The sequence below is a fragment of the Hyaena hyaena genome, unplaced genomic scaffold (assembly GCF_003009895.1).
Source record: "Hyaena hyaena isolate Hyena2069 unplaced genomic scaffold, ASM300989v1 scaffold_123, whole genome shotgun sequence".
Taxonomy (NCBI): Eukaryota; Metazoa; Chordata; class Mammalia; order Carnivora; family Hyaenidae; genus Hyaena; species Hyaena hyaena.
This window is the reverse complement of record NW_024080756.1, coordinates 686,085-704,462: the sequence shown is the minus strand read 5'-3', so window position 1 is coordinate 704,462 and position 18,378 is coordinate 686,085. Positions and strand designations below refer to the sequence as shown.

The 18,378-nt window shown below is 44.7% G+C and overlaps 1 protein-coding gene across 1 annotated transcript in view; it reads left to right on the top strand.

Moving 5' to 3' along the window:
- The window catches only part of RTN4IP1 (reticulon 4 interacting protein 1), a 45,300-nt gene extending 27,512 nt beyond the window's left edge, over nt 1-17,788 (top strand). The window contains exons 6-9 of the mRNA XM_039237379.1: nt 810-946; nt 4,929-5,112; nt 9,477-9,569; nt 17,661-17,788. Of these exons, the coding sequence (XP_039093310.1) occupies nt 810-946; nt 4,929-5,112; nt 9,477-9,569; nt 17,661-17,768 (522 nt within the window). The 3' untranslated portion in view covers nt 17,769-17,788. The remainder of the gene's footprint in view (nt 1-809; nt 947-4,928; nt 5,113-9,476; nt 9,570-17,660) is intronic.
- Nucleotides 17,789-18,378: the final 590 nt, after the last annotated feature.

Here is an 18,378-nt window from a genome sequence, read left to right as displayed (position 1 = left end):
ATCTGCATTTCAATCCTGAAAACCATTTTATTTTTGAGAGACAGAGGGAGAATGAACATGAGCAGGGGGAGGGGCAGAGAGAGAGGGAGATACAGAATCTGAAGCAGGCTCCAGGCTCCGAGCTGTCAGCACAGAACTTGATGCAGGGCTTGAACTCACTAACTGTGAGATCATCACCTGAACTGAAGTCGAATGCTTAACCAACTGAGCCACCTAGGTGCCCCTAAAATGGCCAATGTTTTCTTCTACCTCTGTTTAAGAGTACTTTGTCATTAATTATCTAGTACCTGATAGCTGGTTGCTTTTTTCATACCAATATCTAACCCAAGCAAGACTGTACCAACACTTACTAGAGATGCAGTGGAAGAGATGTTACATTTTTATGTTCTCGAGATAATTAAATTGTCATTAAATTGTCAAAAAATGTGATTTTTGTTGTTTTCACCAATTACCTTTGTCATCATTGAGGTGCTAAACCTAAGGCTGTTACCTTCTATCTTTTGGTACTGGTGAGGTACTGAGTTCTTCTCTACGTGGATTGATTATGACTTAATGACAACAGGTTACTGGTTGTCCTGTCCAGGAAAAGGACATCTATTTCTTGGGATTTTCTTGGTGGGTAAAAGTTGAATCATTTTTACTAGGTCTCTGACAGGTGGCTTCCTGTAGTCCTTGTTAAAACGAAGCACTTAGAGTTCTCTAGAGATTAGTCTGAAAAATGCACATACGGGTGCCAACTATTTTTTCAAAAAGTGCAGTCAATTTTTTTTACCTCCACCCCCGTCTTTTTTTTTTTTTTTTTTGGACAGGTAATGAAAGCATGGAATGCTCATGTGACAGCAGTTTGCTCTCAGGATGCCAGTGAACTTGTGAGGAAGCTCGGGGCAGATGACATAATTGATTACAAATCTGGAAATGTGGAAGAGCAGTTGAAATCTTTAAAACCGTATGTATCAGAACAGTGTTCACACTGGGAAATGGGAACAAAGACAGTTGATCATGTGGGCCTGAATGGTTCGGCGACTTTGCAATCACATTGGAGTCTTAGAAAAGAATCTATAAAAATACTCCATAAGAGGTCATTTGGGGTGGTTTCCATTCTAATTCCAGATGTGATACGTCCTGAGGAAAATATTTTGCTTGCATGGTCTTTTGTTAATTTTTTAAGTTAACTTTTATTGTTGGTTTGTAAGAGGTCTAAAGACAAAATTGGAAGGGTGTTCCATTTGGTGGCATCTGTTGCCACCGGAAAAACATGGAGCAGTACAAAGAAATTACATGAATAGCATTAAACATGCTTGCAGTATTTTGGCTTAGTAAAGCCTTCAGAGAACCAAAGGCAGGAGAAATATTGGTAGTCAGAGTACTTTGGATGTTCCTAGTGCACCTGAATGCCAGGCCGTGTTTCGGTTTAATGTACCAAGCAGGAGCAGATTCAGTGATTCATTCAGACCCTGTTGCTCTTGACTGTGGCTTGGGCAAAAGTAGAGAGGGTGCTGATTAATCTGGTTTTCATGTAGCCAAGACAGAACTGCAGCTGAGAACACAGCTAAGGAGCATTTGGAAAGATGTTTTATTGCTTCTTTTTCAAAGGTTTTCTCTCCATTTTTCTATGAGTTTTTGGAAGCCAGTTATTCTTCTCCACTTTGAGTAGACATGCACAGTTGACCCTCAAAAAGCATGAGGGTCAGGGCTACTACATGACCCCCCCCCCATAGTAGAAATCCTGTGTCTAACTTTTGACTTCCCCAAAACTTAATTACTAAGTAGCCTACTGTTGACCAGAAGCCTTACTAGTAACATAGTCGATTACACATATTTTGTAGATTATATATATGATATACTGTATTCTTAGAATAAAGTAAGATAAAAGAAGATATTACTAAGAAAATTAGAAAATAAATTTACAGTATGTGCTGTATTTATTGAGAAAAAAAATCTGGGTTTAGGTGGATCCGTGCAGTTCAAACCTATTCATGGGTCAACTGTATTTTCATGGGTTTAAAGAAAAAGGGAGTCCCATTGGACACTGGCTAGCAGTGCCCACTCCCTGTGGTCGTGTGGCGGTGCGGCCCTGAGGAGCCGTCTGACTCCTGATGCCTCCAGCTCTCAGCAGCACCTGCTGTGCAGGGCTGTGTTCCAGGCATGTGATACAGATACAGTGGAGAACAAGATAGGCCCTCCATCACTTCCGGGGGGCTCTCGCTCTAGTTGGGGAGGTCTCAGTAGCAAGTGCTCCCAAGAATACTGATTCAGGGAAAGGAGGGGAAAAAATGAGAGGAAAGGGGCTGTTTCAGAAAGGGGGGAGGTGTTAAGAAGACCTCTGAGGCATTGGAGCAGAGGCTTTTCAGAGCAAGCCGGGAAAATGGAATTTTGGTTTTGGTCTCCTGCTATATCCCTCCACCTGGAACAGTGGAGTAATGTACGGTAGGTGCTCAATAAAAATTTGTGTACTGAATTTTTGAGGGAATCTAGGAGAAGAACAGCAAATATAAAGGCCCCATGGCAGAAACACACTTGGTGTATTTGAGGAATCACACTGTCCCTTGCAGAGATCTTATTAGCTGCTTCCTGTCTGTGTGTCAGGACCTAGGTGTCTCTGGGCCTCGACAGCTGGCTTCTAGATAGTGGAGTTTCAATTGATCTCATGTCTTCTACTGCTCTAGTAATAGCAGCATGAGACTGAGTCCAAGGCCAACCCATTCCCTGTGTCTACCATAAGTTTTATACATGTCTGGAATTTGTCACCAGAGAATGGAGAACCTGACAGACGGAAAGCTGGAGCACGCTCAGGCTGGCCCCCAAAGTATGCCACAATTTGCCTCTCTGTGTTTTTTCTCAGCGGTCTTGCTCCTTTTTGGGTAGGGAATCTCTCTATCTTGCAGATGCCAAACTGTTACTTTTATTTATTTATATTTCTGACAGCCTCCGTTTCAGTTGATCTTTGTAACCTTTGCCTGGAGTTTGGCCTTCGAATCCACCAAAAATAAACTTATTTCTCCTTTCAAATAGCAGCTTTGTAGATTCAAACCTTAGAATTTTGCAGCAGTAAAGGGTTTTGAAATCCTTCAGTCCAACTCTGTCATGTTATAGTTGAGAAACTAAGGGGCAGAGGACTTCAGAGTTTTGCAAAAACTCAAGGTCATGTCACTTAAGCAATAGTGGGAGAGCTGAGTCTAGCCTGTGTCTGGACTTCTTTTTCAGGCAGTGCCTATTCTATAATACCAGGCTGCCTTTAAATTATATTTAAATTAAGTATCATTATGTTTGTTTATTCAAAATTTAGGAATGAAGTAGAAACTTGTGAAAATAATTATCTGTTCTTTTTTTTTTTTTTTTTTTATTTATTTCTAGGAGAGAGAGAGAGAGAGACAGCGTGAACAAGGGAGGGTCAGAGAGAGAGGGAGTCACAGACTGAAACAGGCTCCAGGCTCCGAGCTGGCAGTCAGCACAGAGCCCGACGCGGGGCCCGAACCCACGAACCGTGAGGTCATGACCTAAGTGAAAGTCGGACGCTTAACCAACTAAGCCACCCAGGCGCCCCTATCTGTTCTTTTCTAATGAGAAGAGTAGTTATCTAGTAAGGTCATTCTCCCACCCTTTGGATTTTATTTGTCCTTCTTTAATTTGGTTCCATTCAAAAGGCAGGCTCAAGACCCACAAATTTGGCTAAAGCTGGTCTTAGAAGCCTTGATGTTTTACTTCATGCAGATGAATTTAAAAGGAAAAAGAGATTTACCAAAACAGAATTCATTTCTTAACTTGCTTAACTTCTAAGCATGCATTTTCCAAATAGTTTTGTTTATAAAGTATTTAAAGGCATTATTGGCTTTTATCCCCTGTAAGTGGAATGCAGTGATTATAGCAGGTTTAGATCTGCTTTAAGAAGCTGAATATCGGGGCGCCTGGGTGGCTCAGTCAGTTAAGCGTCCGACTTCGGCTCAGGTCATGATCTCACGGTTTGTGGGTTCGAGCCCCGCGTCGGGCTCCGTGCTGGCACCTAGCTCAGAGCCTGGAGCCTGCTTTGGATTCTGTGTCTCCCTCTCTCCCTGACCCTCCTCTGCTCACACTGTCTCTCTCTGTCTCTCAGAAATAAATAAAAAACATTAAAAAAAAAAAAAAAGCTGAATATCAGCTCCTAGAGATACCATAGGACTGGGTTTGGGGGGCAATTTAGAGCACAACTGAAGACTGAGAGCGGATTGTTGATTTCTCCATACATTATCCTGATGCTGTGCATGAAGCCAAACGATAGCAGTAAATTCCAGAAGATGAAAAGGATGCTTCTACAAGCAGTTCTGATATGGAGGGAATAAAAGCAAATCATTCAATGGGTGAAAACCTTTGTATACTTTTCTTTCAAGTATTCAAAGGCGCTAATGAATACTTTGACTTATATTGGATAGATTGTTTTGCAGTTTCCCATAAAGCTTAGATCAGGCTTTCTCAACCTTGGCAACCTTAGTTTCTGAACTACTGCCATTTGGGACTGGATAATTTGTTGTTGCGTGCGGCTTTTCTGTGCATTCTGTGTATATACATCATCCCAGGCCTCTAGGTGCCAGTAGCCCTTCCTTCCACTTCCCCCAGTTGTGACAAGTAAAAATTCTCTAGACATTGCCCAATATGTTCTCTGGGAACCAAAATTGCCCTTGGTTGAGAACCACGTACTTAAGTCATTCTTAAAGTATTAGAAAAATGGTATGATTTAATGACAAAAAATCAGTCACATTTGAGCTATCGTGGGCAAAAGTCAGAGTGGGCTAGTGGGTGTGCCCTTTTCTCCTTTGTCAGAGCAGCTACCCCCTTGCCAGAGGGCGTACTGCAGGAAGGTTTGTGCACTGACCCGGAGATGGGAGTGAAGGGGAATGGAGCCGCAGGTAAAGACTAACAAGGATGTTTCGATTTGATTTTTTTTTTCTCTCCAGGTTTGATTTCGTTCTTGATAACGTTGGTGGATCCACTGAAACATGGGCTGTAAGTTTGCTCAAGAAGTGGTCAGGAGCCACATATGTGACTTTGGTGACTCCTTTTCTCTTGAACATGGACCAACTGGGCATAGCAGATGGCATGTTGCAGACAGGAGTCACTGTGGGTTCTAAGGCATTAAAGGTAGGCTCTTGGTTGGTGAGAGCAAGAGGCACCTCATGCTTCTGGAAATTTGTTTCCACCTAGCCATTTTTTTTTTTTTTTTTTTTTTTTCTGTCTTGAAGGCAGCATGGCACAGCAGCTGATCAGATTCACATTCTGGACTCCACTTAGCTGCATAACCTGCAAGTCACTTAATGTCACTGAGCCCCAATGTCTTTACCTGTAAGATAAAACTAACAGGGTATAATATCTACCTTACTGTGCATTATAAGGATTAAGTGAGGTAATCATGTAAAGAATTTGGTAAAATGTCTCGTACATACAACACTCTTATTAAATGTTAGCCTTTATTATTAGCTATTATTACCTTTTGTGATTTTTCTGATATACCTTCTGCTCACTCTTATTAAATGTTAACCTTTATTATTAGCTATTATTGCCTTTCGTGATTCCATCTGATACACCCTCTGCTTCCTTCTTGCCTATACTGATGGCCTTTTGTCTCTTTCACCAGCCTTAACCCATGAATGCTCTTGTCTATGAGGAGGCAATCTTCATAAGGACTGTGTGGAGCTGGTTGTGTCCATGGTCATAGCACTGGGTTATGCCAGTGATCTCTAGACTGGAGCTTTCAGACCCATAGAGGTCTGTGGGCATTTTTTTGAATTTCAAAAACCTAAAGGAAGTTGTGTTCCGTTAGTGAGACCACAAAGGCAAATAGAACCATGATGCTTTTTCTGGAATTATGTCAGCTTGTCCTAACATTGTATATCCCATGTCAATCAGATAACTCTAGCTATTGATTCCATTCTAGTCATTACCAAGACTTTTATTAGTCAGCCTGACTCTCACTGGGGCCACTGTTACCAGAGCCATAAGAAGCTTTCTGACCCAGCGGAACAAACCCAGTGTGTGGTAGGCCTTGAGGCTTAGTGCTCAGCCTTAGAGGCTTAGCTGCAGGACTGATGGCTGAGCTTGAGAGGGTGCTCCCTACTTAGCACAATAGCCCATTGTCTTCACAGCGGGGACAGGCCTACATAGTGTCATGATACCTGTTCTTGGCAATTCTAGATCATTGGCTTAAATTCTGAATTAATATTGACATGGTATAAGTGATAGGGGAAAAAAGATAAATTCTACTTTTTTTAATTAGACAAACTACTTCAGAAAAAGGCAGTGAAAGTTTCCCCAGTGGGTAACAACGTTGCAAGTCGTAATGCCAGGCTGACCAGCACTGACCCTCAGGCTGACCAGCACTGACCCTTATTTAAGGAGTGAATAGCTCAATGAACATCTTTAGCTGCTTCTCGAAATTAATTTGGGACATTTTGTGGGTGAACTTTAGGACTTTGGCCTCTTTAATTCTGTGTAGTAACTGAATATGTAAGTAAGGTAGTAAATAAGGGCCGGACTATGGAGTAGGAAGCCTGTGTGTGAGTAGAGGTGAACAAATGAGGCCCTGGACTCAGGCTCCTTCATTTTCACCTGACTCAGGCGGCGGCCGGAAACGGCGTCCACGTGCTGCTTCGGTATGTGGAGAAAAGAGTCTCAGCTGTCCTTCTTCTCTTCTTTCTCCTTTCACAAAACCAGGCTTTCCAAGTGCTTCAAGATAGAAGTTAAACTTTTCTGTAAGATTTCACAGTTTGTACTTGAGTGAGACCTCTTACAAGCTAGCCTTCTGAGTTGTTCTCCGAGAGTAACACAAGCACTTTCTCTTTCCTCCTACTTGAAAGAGGATAGTGGTGATCTCCTGTGAAAACCTTTTAAGTAGTTTCTGATGTCCTCCTGAGAATGTGCACAGTTAAAGCCTCATTGTAATGCTCCAGACTCCTGCCTGCTTTGGTTTACTTTCTCCTGTAATGGCCTGGAAAAAATACACAGACCCCTTAGAGCAGAGTATAAAAATTCTGCTGTTGCAGACCAAAAAGTTTCACTTTACAGGCCAACATGCTATAAAGAATTATAGACATGGCATTTTTGACCACTGTGTTCCTGCTTTAAAACCTTCAACAGTGACCAGAATGTTTTAATTGTCTGAGGCCAGGCCTCAGGGAGAAGTAAAGGAATGGGTCTTTTGTGATTGTAGTTAACTGGGCCTTCTGTAAGCTTGGGATGGCCTCAGTGCCTTCAGATGGTATTTTTTTCCCCTTCTGTTTAACTTCATTTGCCTGGACCAGCGCTTCACAGCTTCTTTCATGCTCTAACACCTTTAGAAGATTGTTAGTGTTTGAATAGATATTGAGTCCGTTCTGGGCTAAGAGCAAACTACCTGGAGACGTGTGCCAAGCTGGGCTCTTCCTTGCAGCCTTGAGGGCTGAGGTGACTCAGTCTCATCACACCTATTTTAGGGTAAGGTTGGCTCTGTTTGCATCTTGTGGTCCTGGGATAATTATTAATGATGACTCCTTAAAGTCTCAGAATCGTTCCAGGTTAGGTAATAAATTACAGGGTCACTCATCCAAACCTGTAAGACATTCCAGGCACAACCATTGCAAAGCTCTGCCCACACAGCAGCTTGCTTTTATCTGTCTTCCTATAATCTTAAACTCAGATTTGTTATTGCCCTAATCTTTCCTCAAAAAGTTTGCTTTCAGCACTAGGTAAGTATTTATTGAATAATAAATATGAGTATGTATGTAGATGATACCATCTATGTATCAGGCACTTATACTATACATTCATTCTCATTTAATCCTTCCAACAACTGTGTGAGCAGGGTATCACATTCTTTAGTCCAGGAAACTGGCTGAAAGAGCTAGCTTGACCTAAATAACACAACTGTTAAGTGCCTGAGCTAGAGGAGCAGCTCAGTTCCATTGCGCTTGACAATGTCATGCCATTGTATAGCTTCTGGCATGCTGAGGAAATGTGAGAGAGGCCAGTGTGGGGAGAACAGTGTGGTGCTGTCTATTCCTGTAACTACCTCTGGATAGCTCTCATCTGATGAAGTTTAGTTGGGCAGGTCATCGGGATACTAATCATAGAGAACCTCAGTTCACTTGATATTTTGATGACGGCCTATCCTACCTTTGACATAGTAACAATGAAAAGTGGGGGTATGGCACTAAAGTGGTCACAGATCCTCTGGGTAGAAGACTTTTGCTTATTTGTATCTGGGGATGTATTGTCCCTTAATGGATTAGGTGGCTTGGGACTTGTTATAACTGTAGGGGGAGACCCAACCATGATGTAAGGAACTTTACACTTTATTTTGCCCATACAGCTATCCTGTTCCTATCAGAACCAGAAAAAAAATCTGTGATTGGATTTCTTGTCTAAGATTATATATTGGTGTCTTATTACCTGCTAAGCATTCTTGAATTGGGTTTAAAGGCTCTTCTCTGTTGCCTCTGGGCTTTATTTATTTATTTTTACAAATAGTTTATTGTCAAATTGGTTTCCATATAACACCCAGTGCTCATCCCCACGAGTGCCCTCCTCCATGCCCATCCCCCCTCCCCCCCACATCCATCAGTCCTCAGTTTTTGGAAGCATTCAAGAGTCTCTCATGGTTTGCCTCTCTCCCTTTCCCCCACCATTTCCGCCCTTCTTCTCCCCCGTGGTCCTCCGTTAAGTTCCTCCTAATCCTCCTATACCTGCAAACATATGGTATCTGTCCTTCTCTGCCTGACTTATTTCGCTCAGCATAATACCCTCAAGGTCCATCCATGTGGCTACACATGGCCAGATTTCATTGTTTCTCATTGCCATGTAGTATTCCATGGTATAGATAAACCACATCTTCTTGATCCATTCATCTGTTGATGGACACTTAGGCTCTTTCCATGTTATAGCTATTGTGGAGAGTGCTGCTATGAACATTGGGGTACATGTGCTCCTATGCCTCAGCATTTCTGTATCCCTTGGGTAAATTCCTAGCAGTGCTATTGCTGGGTCATACATAGGGGAGTTCTGTTGTTAGTTTCCTGAGGAACCTCCACACTGTTTTCCAGAGGGGCTGCACCAGTTTACATTCCCACCAACAGTGTAGGAGGGTGCCTCTGGGCTTTATTTAAAACCTAGTAGGGAAAGTGTAGAGGTCTTAGCCCCTAATTTCTCCTAGGGAAAAAATTGAGTGTGTAAGACTATTTAGACTATCATTTTAAGGACAGCTTTCCTGTGCTTACTTGCTTGTCATTCACAGTTTAGTAAAAAAGCCTATGTTCACATGGATACATCTTTGTTCATTCATTAATTTATTAAACATTAGTGGAGCCTCCATTTTCCATCAGTCACTGTGCTGAGGTGTTGGGCACACAGCTCACTGATTCAAAATGAACAGGAAATCTGTTTGTCTTAGTCCAGAAAATACCCTTCCCTAAATTTGCATTTAGTCAGATTGTATCCTTTCCTATATTTGACATGCTTGCTTTTCTTCTTTTCAGCATTTCTGGCAAGGAGTCCATTATCGCTGGGCTTTTTTCATGGCCAGTGGTCTCTATCTAGATGACATCGCAAAACTGGTGGACGAGGGGAAGGTACGTATTGCTAGAGCATCCCCTGGCATCTCGGTGACCTGCCCACCAAGCCTGGTCCCTTGGAACGCTCCAGGGGTAGGCATGGTCTCTGCACATTCTGCTTTTACATGGCCAAGTGTAAGTGCTATATTTTTGGTTCTGTCTCCATGGGAATCACAGCCCTAGACTGCTACATTTAAAAAAGAGCGACACCATCTGGTTCAGCCCTGTTAGTTCACAGGCGAAAAGGCAGGCCCAGAGAGGAGAGGTGATTTTCTCTGAGACACTTAGTTAGATGGCTAGCAGGGCAGGAATCTACAGTGAGACTGTAGATTGGTAATGGCCCTGAAAAGAAGGCCCCACGCGGGTCATCTCTGCACACACTTGTGAGTTGGTGGTAGAACTGCTCTGGAGCCTCTAGAGTCCAGGGGTGAGGCTGCTCTGGAGGTAAGCAGGTTTCCAGATGAGCCAGGTGAACGGATGCGGTGCAATCTCCACCCTAACAGAACTGGACCAGAAGTCAGGTCCCGGGTCTCCTGTTCCCCAGCTGGCATCACATGCTCGGAGGGCAAATAGCGGTATGTCTGAGGGTCAGCGGGCAGGACGTCAGGGAGGACTGGTGGGGCTTTGGGTTCTGACTGCTTGAGTCTGTCCTGCACAGACTCTGTGGTGAAAGGACTCCTCCTTCTAGTCTGATCATCCCTGTTTTGGTGTCCAAGGCCTTTCAGGACAGCTGCGGGTTGAGAGGCTCCTCATCTACCCATGTTTGAGTTTTCACTTGGCCTTAACAGCTCTGACATTATGTCTTTGGAAGAATAACCTGGAAGGAAAACTCATATTCTGGTGGTGATATTTATGATTTTATTGAGTGACTATATGAAATTATAGGGTAGAAACCCTTATATCCCCTAGAGGATTGCATGAGGTCAGAGGTAAAATGCTTTTTGTTTTACAGATGAGAAAACTGGCTGAGAGAGATAAAGGGACATGTTTAAGTTTGTAGAAGTGGGACCAGAATGCACACTTCCTGACTCCCAGTCCTGTGCTTTTCCCTCTCCATCATTCAGCCGCGTCCTTAGTCCTTGAGGCTGATCTGGGAGTTGTCTTGTCCTCCTTATTTTATAATGGGCAGGGAAAGGGGGTGGAGCAGAGCCAGCTATACCACTATATGATCCATGCTGGGCCGTCTGGAAAGAGCCCCTTGAGATGGGCGTTCTTGTGCTGGTGCCTGCACACTTTGATTTTGGAAAGGAATGTTCTTAGGAACTACTCATTACTTTTTGTGCATTTAGTTTTTTTTACTCTGTGATAGGCATGGAACTCTATGATAGAAAATGCTGCTGTTTATCAGATTTTGTGGTTTCAAGACTGCATGCCTTTTCTTGGATTCTAAGTCTTGGTGTGTACTGGGTAGACGGCCTCAGCCTTGTGACTGTATGTAAGTGCCTCTTGGGTAGGGTTCTTCCCACATCCCCCAAGGATGCTTATTGCTAGGAAGAAGGAAGTGAACAATCATTAAGTAATGTGGCCCAGAGTTTACACAGTCTCTCGTGTGATGGGAGCCCCATTATTAGAGGGGTCCTCGTCCTCCAGAAGTGTACAGTACAGTTGTGCCTGTGTCAGTATTGGTGCCAGGCTGTCCACGTGCTTACCGTTGCTTTTTTGTATTCAAAATACTGTGACTCCCCCTCTTTCCCTCTACCTAGAAATTACTATTTACGCAACAGAGAAGAGAGGTGATTTGTGTATATGTAACTACTAACTTTGGCAGATAACTGGTAGAATGGCTAAAAGAGGACAAGGTAGAAATAAAGATGCCCTTGATGTGTCCTCAAACGAGGTTGAGTGAGGAAAATATTCCTTTGGCTTTTGATTCTTCTCTCTCCTGACTGGCGTTATATGGGCTCGGGAGTCATTTCTGACAGTGAAGGACTCTGGGGCTGGGGAAGTTGGCTTGTGACATCGGGTGCCGTGATGAAGTCAGCTGTCTTCTTGTGCATCCTGCTTCAGTCTGGGGGTGAGAGGTGCCTGTCCACGCTGGGAGATTGGAGCGGATAACAGAGCACACCTACTTCTGTATTGTGTGGTTAGTAGAGATTATTAAACTGAACAAGGACATTGAAATTCTTCCAAGCTTTGGCTGAGCGTTTGGCGAATCTCATCGGCAGCTGTCTGACTGAGGAGCTGTAGGTATTTGACCGTGTGAAGCCATGAACCAAAAGAACCTGTCCTTTTAAAATACTTTAAGTGTTTGAATACATAATACATTTACTAGGTTCAAAATCCAAAAGATAGGAAAAGTTGTTTCATGAAATCTTCCTTTGACTCCTGTTCCTCAGTCATGGAGATTGTCCTTGTCCGGTACAACCATTGTTTTCAATTTCTCGGTTTTTCCAAAGATGTATGGTGTATCGATAGTAATTGAAAAGAATGATTTATAACTACCACACTGGACATAACAGACTGCTACTGAAATTGTCCCTTATGCCTACAATTATTTTGCATTTTTTGCCTTTTTTCCTAAGTACAATAAACATTTCTTGTGTTTATGCTATCCAGCGAACTTTTTTTGGGTTAGCATGCTTAAGGACTAGAAATAGGAAAACCTAGAACATGTCTAGTTTACTGTCCTCACCGTACCCCCTCATCCTGCTATTGTGTCTCATTGAAGAGACAGGCCCCAAGAGATTAAGTGACGTGTTCCAGGGCCCAGGTCTCTTGACTTCTAGGACTGTTCTTCAGCTACCTTTTGCTGCCAGTAATAGTTAAAAAATAAATAAATAAATCCCTCATATAATCATCATTGTTTTCTGCTTGTTCAAATAGTTATCTAAATAAATAGGTGGGGTTCAAATTCTGTCAACAAAGTCTATATTTTTCAGTGTCTTTCAGGTCTCAAGGAGGTGTTAAGGCAGCTTTTTTAGACTGTAGTCAGCTATTGATAAGAATGACTGTGCTTTGAGGAAATATTATATACATATGTATTTGTTTGTGTATGCAGTGTATTCGTTTCCTATCGGTGCTGTAACAAATTGCCATAAATGTAGTGGCTTGAAACCACACTAACTTATTACCCTCTAGTCCAGAGGCCCAAAGTCTATAATGGGTCAGCAGGGCTGTGTTTCTTTTGGAGGTAGGCGGTACGGGGGAATCTGTTCCCTGGTCTTCTCCAACTTCTGGGGGCTGCCTGTATTTCTTGGCTCAGTCTTGTATCACTTTGGCTTCTGCTTCCATCATCCTGTCTCCCTCTGACTGACTGTCCTGCCTCCCTCTTCTAATGGCCCTTGTGATTACATTGGACCCATCTGGATAATCCTGCCTATCTCAATATCCTGAACTTAATCATGTTCTTGAAGCCCCTTTTGTCCTGTGAGTTCTCATATTCACAAGTTTTGGGGATGAGAATGTGGACATATTTGGAAAGTGTGATTCTACCTACAGTGCATAAACTATCTCAAAAGGTATGAAAAAACTTGAAATATTTGGTTGCCTTGGGGAAGGAGAACTGAATGGCTGGGGCTCAAGTATGGAAGAGAGGTTTTTTTTGTACCCTTTCATCTTTTTAACATTCACAGATTTAAGATCCTAGGTGACCAGCCAAGGTTCTTGATTGAGCAGTGATAGAGCTATCTCAGTTTCTTTATTTTAGTTAGCATTAGAATAGTTCCTATGTAACTTATTAGAATTTAATTCAGAACACTTACTGTGGGCCCACTAGTTTCACCTAGCATGGTTTGGAAAGATGTGTTGGCCATGTTGAGTTACCTTCTGAACAGTGATGTCTGTGAACTTTCTGCAGTAATTGAAATGTTCTCTGCCTGCACTGTCCAACATGGTAGCCAGTAGCCACATGTGGCAACTGAATATTTGAAATGAGGCTAGTCCAACTGAGAGACTGGATTTTTCATTTTATTTACCTTTGATTACATAGCCATGTGCAGCTAGAGGTTACCATATTGGACGGTGCAGCTTTAGAGAAAAATGTAGTAAGTTCTAAGACAGGCAATTTCCTAGACCTTTCTTGAGATCTGAGGCCATAGTTTTGCAATGAATTACATTTTAAAACTTTAAGCTTCTTGTTTGCAATTGGGTTTTGTTCCTCCACAGAGAGGATGTCCTGATTAGGGTGGGAATCCCTAGGACTGCTAGGAGAGAGTTCTCTTGCCGGATGGGACAGGTACCTCATGGATCCCATCAACCTGCTGTTACTGCAGTCTTTTTTTTTTTTTTTTTTTTAATGTTTTATTTATTTCTGAGAGAGAGAGAGAGAGAGAGTGTGAGCAGGGGAGGGTCAGAGAGAGAGGGAGACACAGAATCCAAAACAGCCTCCAGGCTCTGAGCTGTCAGCACAGAGCCTGACGCAGGGCTCGAACCCACGAACCGCGAGATCATGACCTGAGCGGAAGTCGGACGCTCAACCGACTGAGCCACCCAGGCGCCCCTTACTGCTTACAGTCTTTCTAATGCTGCTGATTGTTTCTGTGGAGAAACGTAGGCCAAGTTTCTCCTCTTAGCTTCTGGCTGGAAGGAGGGCCTTTTTCAGGGGGACCTAGGGACAAGTCCTCGCTACTTTCCAAAATGGGTGCATTCACTCCTTTGGAGTGCACCCTCCATTAACCTTCCCCCACCCGCTTCTTATGACCTATCTTCCAGCTTTGAGGTTTCTGGGGCCCGAAAGTCCCAGAAATAGCACATCCAAGCAAAGTGCACTTCTTCCTTTGTCTTCTTCATATCTCCTTAGTTCAAGTCCCCTTCTGTCTGGGAGTGTGGAATTTATCTTGGAGGTCAGGGGCGTATCTGTCCAAGAGGTGCTGCTGGAACTGTGGCCCTGCCGCCCCCGCCTCGGGTCCCTGGTGCCGGCACTTACATCAGGAGCCCTTAGGTCTCTCTTGCGTCTGTCATCTGTCCGTCTCTCTTTACACACCTCACCCTCTGAGATCTGCAGTTTCTGTGCCCAGTGGAGGCTGAGGTTGAGGGCTCAGGAAGAGGTGGACAGATGGTGACTTGCACCCTGTCCCCAGACTGCGCCTGTGTCGTGCAGGATACAGGACCCTGACTTTGGCTCCTCTGCTGACAGCTCTGACCTTCACTAGCACTTAAGCACTTGCACTTGGGTTTCCTAGTCTATCCAACAGGCTCGCTCAGATATTTAGGTCCCTTCTAAGGGCTACTGTTGTTCCTCCTGGGAAGATGGGGATTGAGGGGACACCTCTCTGCCTACTGCTCTGCCTGCAGAGATGGGGTCCTCCTTCTACCAGCTCTCCTGCAAAGGGTTTCTCTTTCCTCTTCCCCTCAAGGGGCAGAGTTTCTGTCTCAGACCAGGAGGCTTGCCCGGCAGCCACAAGCAACAGTTTTCAGAGGCCGCGCTGGGCAGTTGAGGTTCCCCTTGTCCCTGTGTCCTCTCAGAAGGGCTGTCAGGCAGCTGGTGATAAGTCCTGGGGTCTGGCTTTTACAGCCTTTGTTTAAGAAAGGTGAGGCACACCCAGGAGGCCCTGACTTTGGGTCCAAGACCGAATGAATGCTGCTGCCATGAGCGTCTCCCAGGCAGCGGCCGGCCCCGTGCATCTGCGTAGTGGGAAGTGTGGTGGGAGCCCACCCGCTTTATAACAGGGCTCCCTGTGCCCGCTGGACTATAGCAGTGTCATCACATAAATGTCCCCACCTCACTGTGAGTAACCTTTCTTTCCCCTCTCTGGATTTTTACACTGATCTCTCTGTCCGTAACAAACAAGCATTCTAGGTCTGATGTGAGGCTATATGTAGACACTGCTTCATTATCCAGTTAATCTCCATTTGCTGTCACCTATTCAGCCAACAGTGGCATTTGCCTGCCTGTTAATCGAAAGCCCTTTTTTTCATTGTCACTTATGGGAAGAGCTGAATGACTCATTATGGCACAGTCAGCCCTCTGGGGTTATCGGGCACAATAGGCCTGACCAGTCAGATTAAAGTGTGCAGTCACCGCAGGCTGGCTGTGTCATCAGTTCAGGATCTGTGTCTCCGGTCCGAGTTGTGAAGTGAACGCAGCTAGCCGAGCCTGGGTAGTTCATTCTAGAGATGAGCAGGCGGCTTTATGGTTCTCCCCGACCAGTTGTAACCCTGTGGCTGTGCTGGTTTGTCGCCGGTGTTCAAAGCTGATGAAAAGCTGATATTATTGCCTCTTTTCTTTCCTTGGTTTTACCCTCATGCGCCTGATTTGTCTAGCTGCTCTGGGTTGGCGCCTAACATTTAGAAGGTAGACCTTGGTCAGTCTTTATGTATCTGACACAAGTCAGGGACCCTAAGATTAAGGCAAATGGCTATGGGGATTCCTACTCCAGCGTGAACTCAACTCACTGGAAAGCTTACTGAAAATGCATGGTCTCCACCCCACCCACTAGAGGTTCTGGTTTAGTTCTAACCAGAGACAAAGGACTCTGCATTTTAAGCTTGCGTTCAGGTGGTTCCTTTTTAGGTAATTAGCACCCCCAAAAAATTGTCCCAGGGCCTTTAAAGAGAGGGATAGGTTCTGGAAGTTTCATGGGGGATATGCAGGAAACAATTGTATTTACCAGAGGAGGCAGACAGGTTTCACTTGGAGAGCCAGCTCCCATCTGTTCGTAGTGATTGTGGAGTTGAAGAAGATTCCGAGGTCATGCTCAGCTTGCTGGGGAGGACTATGGGTGTTAATCAGTAATGTCCCCAGGTGCTGATGGGAGTGGGGCCACATGTGCACATGTGAAGTTGGGCAACGGATCTAACTCCAGGTCTTGATTTCCTCTTCTGTAAATGGAAATAATAATAGTACCCACCTCATAAGGTGGCCATAGGGATTAAGTGGGGTAAAATCCATAGAGGGCTTAGAGGAGGACAGTACGTGCTGTTACTTCCTTCAGGAGCTGACCATGATTTGTGGGCAGAAAAGCCCAAACTCTTTGGAGAAGGGAACTTTTGAGGTCCGAGATGCTCTCCTCGTGACAGGGCCGTGAAGTTCACATGAGAGCGAAGGACCTCAGATGCCTCTGAACCCCACTAGGACACATCTTTCTTGTAAACTATACGTACTGGCTTAGGTCTTCTGACCCCTCCTCCCTGTCCGTGGAGCTGTTGAAATGCCCAGGGGACAATTATTGATTTTTGCTGGAAGTTTGGAAAAGGAAGAATTTGGGTTTTTGCATCGGGGGAGAGGGTGCTAAGTGGGACATACGTTCAGAAGGAGGTTCCTAGCAGTATGAACAATACATCAGCAGAACCACCAGCATTCCAGCACTTCTGAGGTGGGCGAGGTGGCTTTCCTGAATGTTCTAACTAGCTGCTCTGCCACTTACCAACCCTTCCAGGACAGTTTCACGCCGGGACCATTCTCCTGAAACCCAAAGAGCCCACATAAGACTCTTGCTTCCCAATTATCTTGCTGGTTTTCACCTAAGTGACATTTATTAAGCGCCGCCTGTCCTGTGCCTCACATTGCGCTGAGTGTGGGGGCTGGTATACAGAAGAGGTGGCCTGTGCCACAGGTACTGTAAGCTCGGGGTGATAGGCCAAACATTTAACACATTAGAAGAATATGTTCTTCTGTACACTGCCTACGAGGGGGCCACAGAGAAACGTACAGCACAACCTTGGGATGCCCCGCTGGCATTTACCGTACACAGCGGAGTGGCTGAGACGCACATGCAGCTATAACCGGCAGTCTGTGCGGAAGGCCATCCAGGTCCTGTAGCAGTTCCGAGAGAACACACTGCAAGCTGGGGGTCAGGAAGGATAGCGTGAGACCTGGGCTGGAGTGGTGGTGGAACCAGCAGAGAGGCACAAACTACCACTACTCAGAACTTGAGGTGTCTGCATGCGGGCCAAGGTTGGGATGGTGGTGGCCTTTGAATGCCTGTCTGGGAGCTGCTGAAGGGTCTGCATAAGAGATTGACGCGAGCAGCACAGCTGCCTTCCAGGGAAGCAGTGAGGCGGGAGAACAGATGGGCGTGGGGGCTGCCGTCGTGGCGTGGCAGTCAGCTCCTCACCTAGGTGCGTGAGACAGAACCGGGAGACTGGCCTCTAGCGACACAGTGAGGTCACCGTTGACGCCATCTGCCTTGAAAACCTACATCTTTCCTCCCCACTTCTTGTGTCTTACAGATTCAGCCAGTTATTGAAAAAACCTTCCCTTTTTCTAAAGTTCCAGAAGCCTTCCTGAAGGTAGAAAGAGGACATGCGAGAGGAAAGACTGTAATTAATGTCATTTAAATAAACACTCAGTTTGGTGATTGTTGGCTTTGTTATTCGGTTAGTGCCTTTGGGTCCCAAATTTCTAGTAGCCATCACTTTCCAGATTAGATGATAAGTTTCATGATAGAAGTTTAAAAACCTAGACACCTTTTTTTTTTTTTTTTAATATTTTTATTTATTTCTAGGAGAGAGAGAGAGAGAGACAGCGTGAGCAGGGGAGGGTCAGAGAGAGAGGGTGTCACAGACTGAAACAGGCTCCAGGTTCTGAGCTGGCAGTCAGCACAGAGCCCGACGCGGGGCTCGAACCCACAAACCGCGAGATCATGACCTAAGCGAAAGTCGGACGCTCAACCGACTAAGCCACCCAGGCGCCCCATAAAAACCTAGACACCTTTTTGCCAGTAATTTCTTGTCCTGTGAACTGAGCACAGAGATTCCTTTTCTAGCCACCCCACCAACCCTCCGCACATCACCCTGCCCGACGTCCACGCATTCCTGTTTGCTGAGAGGTCCTCTGAACCAGGCACCGGGGATACACAAGTAAGAAAGACTTGATACAAAAATATCCACGCTTGTCTATTAAGCCAGCAAAAATTGCACTGTGTTTTTCAAGCTGTTTTTTTCACAC